The 12,470-nt window shown below is 36.5% G+C and overlaps 1 protein-coding gene across 6 annotated transcripts in view; it reads right to left on the bottom strand.

The window, feature by feature from the left end:
• Window positions 1-355: 355 nt before the first annotated feature.
• Window positions 356-12,470, bottom strand: part of NLGN1 (neuroligin 1) — an 890,815-nt gene continuing 878,700 nt past the window's right edge. For 3 of the 6 annotated variants that reach the window (XM_065875733.1, XM_065875738.1, XM_065875739.1), the window contains 3 exons: window positions 6,226-6,411; window positions 2,151-2,940; window positions 529-1,351 (listed from right to left, as the gene is read on the bottom strand). In XM_065875733.1, the coding sequence (XP_065731805.1) occupies window positions 529-1,351; window positions 2,151-2,940; window positions 6,226-6,411 (1,799 nt within the window). Of the gene's footprint in view, window positions 1,352-2,150; window positions 2,941-6,198; window positions 6,412-12,470 lie in introns of all 6 variants that reach the window. The other 3 variants (XM_065875735.1, XM_065875734.1, XM_065875736.1) reach the window with 2 other exon arrangements.

The raw sequence follows: 12,470 nt of genomic DNA, 5'->3' as shown, positions 1-12,470 counted from the left end.
TTTTACTGGCAAATTTCAGCATGAGCCTCCGCTAAGGCCATTAACAGCATTGGTGCTTTGTGTACTTATCCAAATATGTAAATATGGTCTACACAATAAAACAGCTCCAAATAAAAACTGGTGAAAATTATCTGACATTCCATTGGTGTGTCCCTTGTGCATATTCATGGTTGTTTTTTAAATTTTTTGTATTTTATATTTCAGACATAGTTCTTTCCTGTTTGGTGTTCCACATGCCTAATTCCATCATGTAACATAAATCTTCAAAAAATTAATTCTTGAATGTGAATGAAAAAGTATCATTCAGAACAATTGCTTCAAGCAATTGAAATTCATTTTTAAAGTTGATTTGTGTATATATGTACAATTCATGTTTTTTCCAAAGCCCCCAAAGTTCTTGATATGTATATTCACATAGTATTCCTCCTTATTTAAATAGTAAGCGTCTTGTAGGTTGAAAGCCAAGGAATCTTCAGTAATCGTTTACTGCAATCCATCAAAAAAATAGAGTTTGCTTCTCTTATCTGGCTATACCCTGGTTGTTGAATGTGAGTGGGGGTGGGGATGAGGATGGGGCAGAGTATTGTTCTGTCCTCCGGTAAATGTATTGAATGTGTGTAAGGGTTGAATCCCTGGTATAGTGTTGGGAATCATTGTAATGGTGTTGGGTGTCATTAAGGGAACATCATCAGGTGACCTCCTCATAGCTAGTGTGTAATCTGGGGGGCAGGCGGTCCGAAGAACCACCTCATGTGGATGGATGGACTCACATTCATGATCCAAATCGGTGTGCTTCATTTGGAGGGACATGATCTCCTCTTCTTGTGCGTGGGTCAGATCATTCGTAGTCGTGCGCTGAGGGCTGCATCTCCTGTGAACATCATGTCTCCTCTTATCCTTTTTGTAGTACAGGGCTGCAAAGGCCAAGATGTTCAGAAACAGCAGTGATGCTCCAACTGCAATAGTGACGCTCAGCTCTGTTGAGTAGTCCCTTTGATCCACTGAAAATGGACTCGGTTGTTGTTTGGGATCATCCTGCTTGGCAGTGGGAAAGGCTGATGTGACAGATACAGAATTTTTTCTCGTAGGTCTGAAAGTGATGTCAGTTGATGGCACTTTAGTTGTTGTCGAGGTATACTGAGAAATGTCATTGAGATTATGCAGATGAGGTACCAGCTCCAACCAGAGGTTTACTTTATTGGCTCTGTAATGTTCTTTAACTCTTGGTTTTAATCCAATATGGAGATAAAGTTGGTCTTTCTGGGAATATCTGGTCCATGCTACTTCTTCAAAGCGGTTGGGTTTGGTATGGATGAATTTTGTGTCTTGAGGGACTGGTTGATTTGGGTCGCTAGAAAAGAGAAATTATGAGAAAAAAATTGTTTTATTCTTTTAAAAATCAAAACAATACTGGTTTAACATCTAATTGAAGAGGGTGAACTCAGCCAGGCTTTAGACTGTGTTTTAACATAACTTGGGTCAATTTAGAAATATCGATCCCAGCTCAGGCAGGTTGTTGGATGATAATGTAGTATAAGTAAGTCTCACATTCTTGTTCTCTCTACCCACGGGCTGCTATATACCCAAAGATTTAAAAATTCATGTACATATGAGTTGTCTCATAGGCAAGCTAGCAGAGACAGCACTGGAAAAAACTTGGCATTTGGAATTGGCAGGTGAGGATTTGAGTCCTGATGCTGCTGTACACTAAACATATGACTATCCAGGTAAAGCTCTCGTAGCCTAACGTCCCTTTTCTGTAAAATGGGATTATAGTATCTGAGCTGCTCACCTCACAAGGTAGTTGGGAGGATCAAAAGGCATACAGTACTGTAAATTGAAAAGTCTTTATAAAATATTTGTTACTATTGAATAACAATAATAAGAAGTCCTGTGTAATTAAAAAAACAAGATAAATTTAATTATTGAGTAATGCAATAAAGGTATGACTGTCTTAAACTTTACAAAGGAAGAATAAAGCAGTGATTTTTTTGAAACACCACAAATATAAATTTTGAATAAAGGAACTTAATGTATTGTTGGTATTAATCAATTAAATTAAATCATTTGGACACAAAGTATATATTTTTTAAGTGCTTAAGAGGATATTTTAATTAAATTATAGCAAACTTCATTCCTTAGGTACATACCCAGTTTTAGCAAAATTTGTCCAGTATGTCATTACGACTGCACTCAGCATCACATCATTTTTGGAGAAATTGCAAGGAAATAACTCTGTAGGTCCAATCATGGGGATTCCTAGTACGTAGGGAACCTCATCACCATGAGCTGCATCAGCCCAAGCTGGAACCTGATCTGTTTGGCAATGATGGTAAAAGGCATAGAAATATGTGGGTGAACCAAAGTTTGAGTGAAGATCTGCTGTAGCTACAGCTGGTGCCACCCACTGATGGTCCGTAAACAAAGCTAATAATGTCTTCCTTCTGGTTTCAGGGTTATGACGGTCAGCCCAGTCAGTATACATGAATTTAATGGTTTCTCTCAAAACATCTTTGCCTTCAGGGTATCCATATAAGTTATCAACAAAATTAGAAACAGCAAAGTCAAAATCACTAGCGGAGATACCATCATCGCTATCTACTATATTTTCAACAAATTTTAACCCTTCCCCTTGGTTAACTCCTAACATTATATCATAGTTGAGAAACTCTCCTTGCTCCATCAGTATCTGAGGATCATCTGGTATTACATCACCATCAATCACAGGTCCAAAGGCTATGTGGTATCGTGCTGGTTGAATATCTTGGTCAACAAGTTCTTTGTAAGGCTTCTTCTGTAAGCATTCCACTAACTCTACTGTATCTGAAACATTGCAACCAACTTTTGTGGCCAACATTCTAGCATATTTTGCAGGTTGGAAACTAACAGCCCAGCTGGAAAGGGCAGTTCCACTTTGAGCTATTGCTCGTTGAAAAAGTCCTATAGGAGAAAACAACAAAGAGTTTCAGATGACCTTTGAATAATGCTGTGGTAAAACAATAAAATCTGATATTTGAGACATGTCCCAGATATGACTCAAGAAACAGGGAGATAGAGACAGTTTTGCTTAAGAGAAGGTACATAAAGTCATCCCCAGGGTATAATGAATTCGAGAGGTGGACATTAGTCATCTGCTTTGAGTAGCAACTACTTTGGGATCAAGAGATCTAAATTGTGCAATGTCTCAAAAAAGCAGTAAGCAAGGAGAGAAGGAGAGTGTGGAAATACTTGTGGCAAAAAGGCCCAGGTATTTATTTGCTCAGCATGTAAACACCTGCGCTGTTACCATAGCCAACCAGATGCGGCTAACTCTCTCCCCTTTAATTCATCATCAGACTTTGTATTGTCTTTTGAGTATATTTCCTCCAATTTGGCTGCAAGCATCTTTCTTCAAAATGGCTCTGTGTGTTTGTTTTAATCAGATTTTATCTGAAAAAAAATTGTTCAGACCTCACATAACTACTGGGGCTGGGAATTTGCTAATACCCTGGGGATGGCCCTAAAGACACACGAAACAGAATATTACTTTAGACATACTCTTTCCAGTTCTTTATGTCAGACATAGTATGCTGAATATTCATCTTTCAGAAGAAGTTATAACATTTGAAGTATTTTCACTAGGTTAAAGAAAAAGCCATCAGCAGAAGGATTTAGTGGGGGGGGGGTGATTTAACTTTCTCCACTGTTGAATGTGCACTGCTTTATTTTATCATAAAAGATGAAAAGTACATGGTCCACTGCTTTTCACTTAATTACATTTAAGAATTATAAATCATGGTCCCATATGCAGCTTGATAAGAGCTGCATACCATTCAAATTTATAAATGAACTTTACTTATTAAGGTATTCTCTAATAAAATTCTTGTTTTAAAAATATATCTATTTTATTTTAAAAATTACATTTATTGTCAATTTCCAAATACAGCTTTGTAGTCCAGTTATTCAAACACATGCTCAATCATTCATATGTGTTAATGTGTAAGAACTCTTTCACAGAGATGTTAAAGTAATGACTGAATTAGTAGCAAAGTTTTCATTTTTTCTCCAAACACATATGTCTGTAATATGTTCCTAGATAATTATAAAAATATTCAAAAAGTCAAACAATACTAATTTAAATTTGCTTTGGTTTCTGACATCTTTATGAACATATTTTCAGTTTGCTAGAGCAAAGTTTGCCAGAGCAAATAATATAAATACAAATAATTTTTAAAAATTATATAGGCTATGTGTTTGTCAACATTTGCTCAGAGAAATATTGTACTGCTTAAAAACTTTATAGCTAAAATAAGACTTCTATAAGATTCTTTCCCATTTTAGGGACTTAATGACATTAATTAAATATACCAAAAAAGTTTTAAGGACAATACACATCACATTTGATATAGTCTGAAATATGCCATCTAGATGATACCGGGAAAAACCACATATTCTGTTGTCAGCGAGAGTGCTTGTTATGTGTGGTTGACTCCTGATAGATACAGGCCTGAGCATTGTTGCAGCTCTGGGAAGTTCCCAGACCTTAAAGTCTATGTCTGCAATGGAGACAAAATTAGCCTGATGATTTCAAGACCTCTTCTGGGCATCTCCTGGTCAACTCAGGCAGCTTTGCTAATAGAGATAAACTTACGACTAGATCAAACGTAAGTCCATTTATCTAGCCAGGCATGGACAGATTTCCTTGAAGAGTGTGATGGAATGCTATATTTTCAATTGTTTGCATAGCCATTTGCCACTGTTTGCCACATTATGAGTTGATGAATAGCAATGCTACCTGATGAACTAATTGATTCATCTCTTTATGCAATGCTAGTGTTATACTGGCTGAAAATGGCTTTGGTGCCCATGTTCACTTTTACATTTAGAAAAAGTTTTAGAAAAAATCAGCGCAAAGAGCATTTGAGACCAAATGATCCTAAGAAGTCTGAACAGATTGTCCAATGTTATCCTAGACAAGTATTGGCGTTAGTATAGTCCTCAGGCTAGAACAGTCTAATCTGTTCAATTAAGAAAAACAACAGCAACGAAGTTTGTTATTTCAAAATAAGTCATTTCACTACAGACCAAAATCTCTATACAATTGAAAGAGTTCTCACACACGTGTCATTTTGTCATCTCGGTTCAGAACTCTACTAATACAAATGAGATGTTACATAAACTATGTCTATAAATTAAGTCTATAATAATATATGATCCTCCAAATATACAAACTCATTTAATGACTGTTATTTTGAAATTCCACATTAATGTGTCTTTGATACCAAAACCAAATATTCTATGTCTGTTGCTCATATCATAAAACTCAGTCTTACAAATTAAGAAGCTTCATGAATTACAATTGACAGTGTATACTTTTGTGGATATTTCAAGTTAATAATGCTTTAAGAATGGCTGAGTAAACCCATGGTAAAATGGGATTCCATCAAGACCAGCATGATAAACCTTGGGCAGGCATTTTGGAAAACGGATGTCAAGGCCAGAAAATGGAGACAAGAACAATATTTCATGGATTTAAGCAGCCTCAGTGCTCCATGCTGCTTTGCCAGGCTTCAGGGGGGAAAAAAATTAACACTTTTGGAGTTGAATATAGAAAAAGCACAAATTCAAACATATTTTTCTTTTTAATCAAAAGCTCTACTAGTGACCTTAATGCTTTGACAATTTTGGATCACGCATGCAAAATAATCAAACTCCATTCTCTACTCAGACAACAAGTGAAAATCACGTTTCCAGACAAACTAGCTTACAACTGCCTCCGTATTATCTTCATACTAGTAAAGGGTTTAAAACATCTACTATCTAGAAAATAGATTATATACAAGCCTTGCATTAAAAAAAATAATTTAAAAAAACCCTTGTCTTTGATTTTGATTACTGAATAAACAGAGATAACAGAACTGTGAACATCTTTGATTTTCCCCAAAATCACCCTTTGGAGGAAAGGAAAGTAGTGTAATGTTAATTATTCTGAAGTGTGTTTGAAAGGGCATCCATACCAAGCTCCACAGGAGACAAAGAAAAGAGTTTGACAAAAATTTAAACATGCATAGAGAAGCTGAAGAAACAAAGTTGTAAACAGTTATTGAGTTCAACCTAACACTTAGTTTAAACAGAGAAATATATACAGAGCATCACATACTACTGATGGTCGTGGCATGCAGACACCAAATTTGTCAAAATTTGCAACCTGCATAATACCTTTGGTTGAATTGCTCCAACGGTTACCTTCAGAATAATGGGATAAAGTCAGCAGATTGACACATGAACCCCCAGCACCAGATCCAAAAACAGTGATTCTTAAGGGGTCACCACCAAAGAATCCAATATTCTCACTAGTCCATCTTAAAGCCTGTATGAGATCAAGGAGTCCATAGTTTCCTTTTGCAGCCTGATCCCCTGTGCTCAAGAAACCTGGAAAACAGAAATAAAAAGACATCAAAGAACACCCTTTTGAGTTGACATGACTCAGATAGACATCAAATTTAAATAAAATTGAAGCCTGTGTTCATCAAGATGAGTACAACCCAAGTTCTTTAGTAAAAATTTATTTCCCACCAGAATAGCATAATTTACTTTAGGAAGAATAGCAGAGACTAAAATCTGAAAAATGACATTTATCTTCCCCAGATGTTCCCAAGTTATCCAGGTAACAGGTAACAGGGGGCAGATAAAGAGAATGAAAACATTCTGAAAGACCTCAAGGGAGATATTCTAGGGGCCAAGTTACCTGGTGGAGATATTTGGGATAGTATCATGGGGTGTATGAGAATGTGTTTTTGCATAAATACTGTCAGTCCTCAAGTTGCTCATGGTCTAATATGGTTGGAATTTAAGGTATGTGTGGCAGAGTGGCAGGATATGACGGTATAGAGCAGGGGTATTTTTCCAAGGCTCATGCATAAAATTATACGCAACTCTTTGCATATATAGGTGTATGCACATTTTTATTGATGATGCCCCATGGTTAAGAATCACTGTACCTGACGTAATTTGAGGTTACATTTTAGAACGCCCTAAATGCTAAACTGAGGAGATCTGCTCAACTAGAAGACAGTGTAGAATATTTGAAGATTTTTGAAAAGCTGAGATTCATATTTCTCCAGTACTCAAAGCTCCATTTTATAGTGAATTTAATAATGAAAAGAAATATATGTTGAACAATAGAAAGAATGGAGGTGGTGAGACATTATAAAGATCTAAACTGATAGAGTGGAAAAGGCAATTGAAGAAAAAAGGAGAAGAACAGTCTAAAATTAGTGAAAAGAAACCTCAATTAAAATAGAATTGGGAGGTCAGAAAGGAAAGCGCTCATGCCCTATGACAATAGCAGAGCTCAGCAGGAAGAACAAAAACTTTCCTTGCCTCAGCCAATGAGAGACTCTCACAACTCAGCCAGTGAAAAGCCACTCTACTTCAAACTCTCAATTCCTCCAATGGGCTCTTTGTTTACTACAGCCCTCCCAGCTTCCTTTTCCCCCTTTTAAAAAAGTTCTCCTTTCCTTGCTGTGAGGGGACTTGCATGTGGCTTGCCATGGTTGTAGACCCAAACAGCAATTCTCTCTTGATCCCAAACAAACCCATTTTTACTGCAGAAATAGCTGGCAGTCTACTTGTTTTAGGTCAACCTTTTGATAGCCTGCTTGGGGATCAAGAGAAGACACTTGATGACTTCCAGGTTGATGGCAACCAAGTGTGATACCCTCACTGAGCCTGTTGTTACTCACTGCTTTACTCGCCAGCCCTGGAATTGGAGAGTAAGTTTTTCTCCACTAAAGTGTCTGCCCTATTTGCATTTTGAAGTCCTCCAGGTTTTACTGGGGATCTGTTTTTTTTTTAATTTAATTTAATTAATTTTTTTATACAGTAGTTTTTATTAGTCATCCATTTTATACACATCAGTGTATACATGTCAATCCCAATCTCCCAATTCATCACACTCCCACACCCACCCACCCCCGCTGCTTTCCCTCCTTGGTGTCCATACGTTTCTTCTCTACATCTGTGTCTCAATTCCTGCCCTGCAAACCTGTTCATCTGTGCCATTTTTCTAAATTCCACATATATGCGTTAATATTCAATATTTGTTTTTCTCTTTCTGACTTACTTCACTCCGTATGACAGTCTCTAGATCCATCCACATCTCTACAAATGACCCAATTTCGTTCCTTTTTGTGGCAGAGTAATATTCCATTCTATATATGTACCACGACTTCTTTATCCATTTGTCTGTCGATGGGCATTTAGGTTGCTTCCATGACCTGGCTATTGTAAATAGTGCTGCAATGAACACTGGGGTGCATGTGTCTTTTTGAATTATGGTTTTCTCTGGGTATGTGCCCAGTAGTGGGATTGCTGGGTCATATGATAATTCTATTTTTAGTTTTTTAAGGAATCTCCATACTGTTCTCCATAGTGGCTGTGTCAATTTTCATTCCCACCAACAGTGCAAGAGGGTTTCCTTTTCTCAACACCCTCACCAGCATTTGTTGTTCATACATTTTCTGATGATGCCCATTCTAACTGGCGTGAGGTGATACATCATTGTAGTTTTGATTTGCATTTCTCTAATAATTAGTGGTGTTGAGCAGCTTTTCATGTGCTACTTGGCCATCTGTATGTCCTCTTTGGAGAAATGTCTATTTAGGTATTCTGCCCATTTTTGGATTGGATTGTTTGTTTTCTTAATATTGAGCTGCATGAGCTGTTTATATATTTTGGAGATTAATTCTTTGCCCGTAGATTCATTTGCAAATATATTCTCTCATTCTGAGGGTTGTCTGTTTGTCTTGCTTATGGTTTCCTTTGCTGTGCAAAAGCTTTGAGGTTTTATTAGGTCCCATTTATTTTTGTTTCTATTTCCATTACTCTAGGAGGTGGATCTAAAAAGATCTTGCTGTGATTTATGTCAAAGACTGTTCTTCCTATGTTTTCCTCTAAGAGTTTTATAGTGTCCGGTCTTACATTTAGGTCTCTAATCATTTTGAGTTTATTTTTGTGTATGGTGTTAGGGAGTGTTCTAATTTCATTCTTTTACATGTAGCTGTCCAGTTTTCCCAGCACCACTTACTGAAGAGACTGTCTTTTCTCCATTGTATATCCTTGCCTCCTTTGTCATAGATTAGTTGACCATACGTGCCTGGATTTATCTCTGGGTTTTGTATCTTGTTCCATTGATCTGTGTTTCTGTTTTTGTGCCAGTACCATGTTGTCTTGATTACTGTAGCTTTGTAGTATAGTCTGAAGTCAGGGAGTCTGATTTCTCCAGCTTCGCTTCTTTTCCCTCAAGACTGCTTTGGCTATTCGGGGACTTTTGTGTCTTCATAAAAATTTAAAGATTTTTTGTTCTAGTTTTGTAAAAATGCCACTGGTAGTTTGATAGGGATTGCATTGAATCTGTAGATTGCTTTGGGTAATATAGTCATTTTCACAACATTGATTCTTCCAATCCAAGAACATGGTATATCTCTCCATCTGTTGGTATCATCTTTAATTTCTTTCAACATTGTCTTATAGTTTTCTGCATACAGGTCTTTTGTCTCCCTAGGTAGGTTTATTCCTAGGTATTTTATTCTTTTTGTTGCAGTGGTAAATGGGAGTGTTTCCTTAATTTCTCTTTCAGATTTTTCATCATTAGTGTATAGGAATGCAAGAGATTTCTGTGCATTAATTTTGTATCCTGCAACTTTACCAAATGCATTGATTAGCTCTAGTAGTTTTCTGGTGGCATCTTTAGGATTCTCTATGTATAGTATCATGTCATCTGCAAACAGTGACAGTTTTTCTTCTTCTTTTCCAATTTGGATTTCTTTTATTTCTTTTTCTTCTGATTGTTGTGGCTAGGACTTCTAAAACTATGTTGAATAATAGTGGCGAGAGTGGACCTCCTTGTCTTGTTCCTGATCTTAGAGGAAATGCTTTTAGTTTCTCACCATTGGGAATGATGTTTGTTGTGGGTTTGTCATATATGGCCTTTATTATGTTGAGGTAGGTTCCCCCAATGCCCATTTTCTGGAGAGTTTTTTTTTTTTTTTTAATCATAAATGGGTGTTGAATTTTGTCAAAGCTTTTTCTGCATCTATTGAGAGGATCATATGGTTTTTATTCTTCAATTTGTTAATATGGTGTATCACATTGATTGATTTGTGTATATTGAAGAATCCTTGTATCCCTGGGATAAATCTCACTTGATCAGGGTGTATGATCCTTTTAATGTGTTGTTGGATTCTGTTTGCTAGTATTTGGTTGAGGATTTTTGCATCTATATTCATCTGTTGTATTGGTCTCTGATTTTCTTTCTTTGTAGTATCTTTGTCTGGTTTTGGTATCAGGGTGATGGTGGCCTCATAGAATGAATGTGGGAGTGTTCCTTCCTCTGCAAATTTTTGGAAGAGTTTGAGAAGGATGGGTGTTAATTCTTCTCTAAATGTTTGATAGAATTCACCTGAGAAGCCATCTGGTCCTGGACTTTTGTTTGTTGGAACATTTTAAATCACAGTTTCAATTTCATTAGTTGTGATCGGTCTGTTCATATTTTCTATTTCTTCCTGGTTCAGTCTTGGAAGGTTATACCCCTCTAAGACTTTGTCCATTTCTTCCAGGTTGTCCATTTTATTGGCATAGAGTTGCTTGTAGTAGTCTCTTAGGATGCTTTGTATTTCTGTGGTGTCTGTTGTAACTTCTCCTTTTTCATTTCTAATTTTATTGATTTGAGTCCTCTCCCTCTTTTTCTTGATGAGTCTGGCTAATGGTTTATCATTTTTGTTTATCTTCTCAAAGAACCAGCTTTTAGTTTTATTGATGTTTGCTATTGTTTTCTTTGTTTCTATTTCATTTATTTCTGCTCTGATCTTTTTGATTTCTTTCCTTCTGCTAGTTTTGGGTTTTGTTTGTTCTTCTTTCTCTAGTTCCTTTAGGTGTAAGGTTAGATTATTTATTTGAGATTTTTCTTGTTTCTTGAGGTAGGCTTGTATAGCTATAAACTTCCCTCTTAGAACTGCTCTTGCTGCATCCCATAGGTTTTGGATCATTGTGTTTTCATTGTCATTTGTCTCTAGGTATTTTCTGATTTCCTCTTTGATTTCTTCAGTGATATCTTCGTTATTTAGTAATGTATTGTTTAGCCTCCATGTGTTTGTGTTATGTTTTTTTCCCTGTAATTCATTTCAAATCTCATAGCATTGTTGTCAGAAAAGATGCTTGGTATGATTTCAATTTTCTTAAGTTTACTGAGGCTTGAATTGTGACCCAAGATGTGATCTATCCTGGAGAATGTTTCGTGCGCACTTGAGAAGAAAGTGTAATCTGCTGTTTTTGGATGGAATGTCCTACAAATATCAGTTAAACCTATCTGGTCTATTGTGTCATTTAAAGCTTCTGTTTCCTTATTAATTTTCTGTTTGGATGATCTGTCCATTGGTGTGAGTGAGGTGTTAAAGTCCCCCACTATTATTGTGTTACTGGCGATTTCCTCTTTTATAGCTGTTAGCAGTTGCCTTATGTTTGAGGTGCTCCTATGTTGGGTGCATATATATTTATAATTGTTATATCTTCTACTTGGATTGATCCCTTGATCATTATCTTGTGTCCTTCCTTGTCTCTTGTAACATTCTTTATTTTAAAGTCTATTTTATCTGATATGAGTATAGCTACTCCAGCTTTCTTTTGATTTCCACTTGCATGGAATATCTTTTTCCATCCCCTTACTTTCAGTCTGAATGTGTCCGTGTGTCTGAAGTGGGTCTCTTGTAAACGGCATATATATGGGTCTTGTTTTTGTATCCATTCAGCAAGCCTGTGTCTTTTGGTTGGAGCATTTAATCCATTAATATTTAAGGTAATTATTGATATGTATGTTCCTATGGCCATTTTCTTAATTGTTTTGGGCTTGTTTTTGTAGGTCCTGTTCTTCTCTTGTGTTTCCCACTTAGAGAAGTTCCTTTAGCATTTGTTGTAGAGGTGGTTTGGTGGTGTTTAATTCTCTTAGCATTTGCTTGTCTGTAAAGCTTTTGCTTTCTCCATCAAATCTGAATGAGATCCTTGCCGGGTAGAGTAATCTTGGTTGTAGTTTCTTCCCTTTCATCACTTTAAGTATATCATGCCACTCCCTTCTGGCTTATAGATTTTCTGTTGAGAAATCAGCTGTTAACCTTATGGGAGTTCCCTTGTATGTTATTTGTCATTTTTCCCTTGCTGCTTTCAATAATTTTTATTTGTCTTTAATTTTTGCCAATTTGATTACTATGTGTCTCTGCATGTTTCTTCTTGGATTTATCCTGTATGGGACACTCTACACTTCCTGGACTTAGGTGGCTATTCCTTTCCCATGTTAGGGAAGTTTTTGACTATAATCTTTTCAAATATTTTCTTGGGTCCTTTCTCTCTCTCTTCTCCTTCTGGGACCCCATAACGTAAATGTTGTTGCGTTTAATGTTGTCCAGAGGTGTCCTTAGGCTGTCTTCATTTCTTTTCAT

Source organism: Phocoena phocoena, chromosome 4 (genome assembly GCF_963924675.1).
Source record: "Phocoena phocoena chromosome 4, mPhoPho1.1, whole genome shotgun sequence".
Classification (NCBI taxonomy): Eukaryota; Metazoa; Chordata; class Mammalia; order Artiodactyla; family Phocoenidae; genus Phocoena; species Phocoena phocoena.
This window is presented reverse-complemented; position numbering and strand designations above follow the sequence as displayed.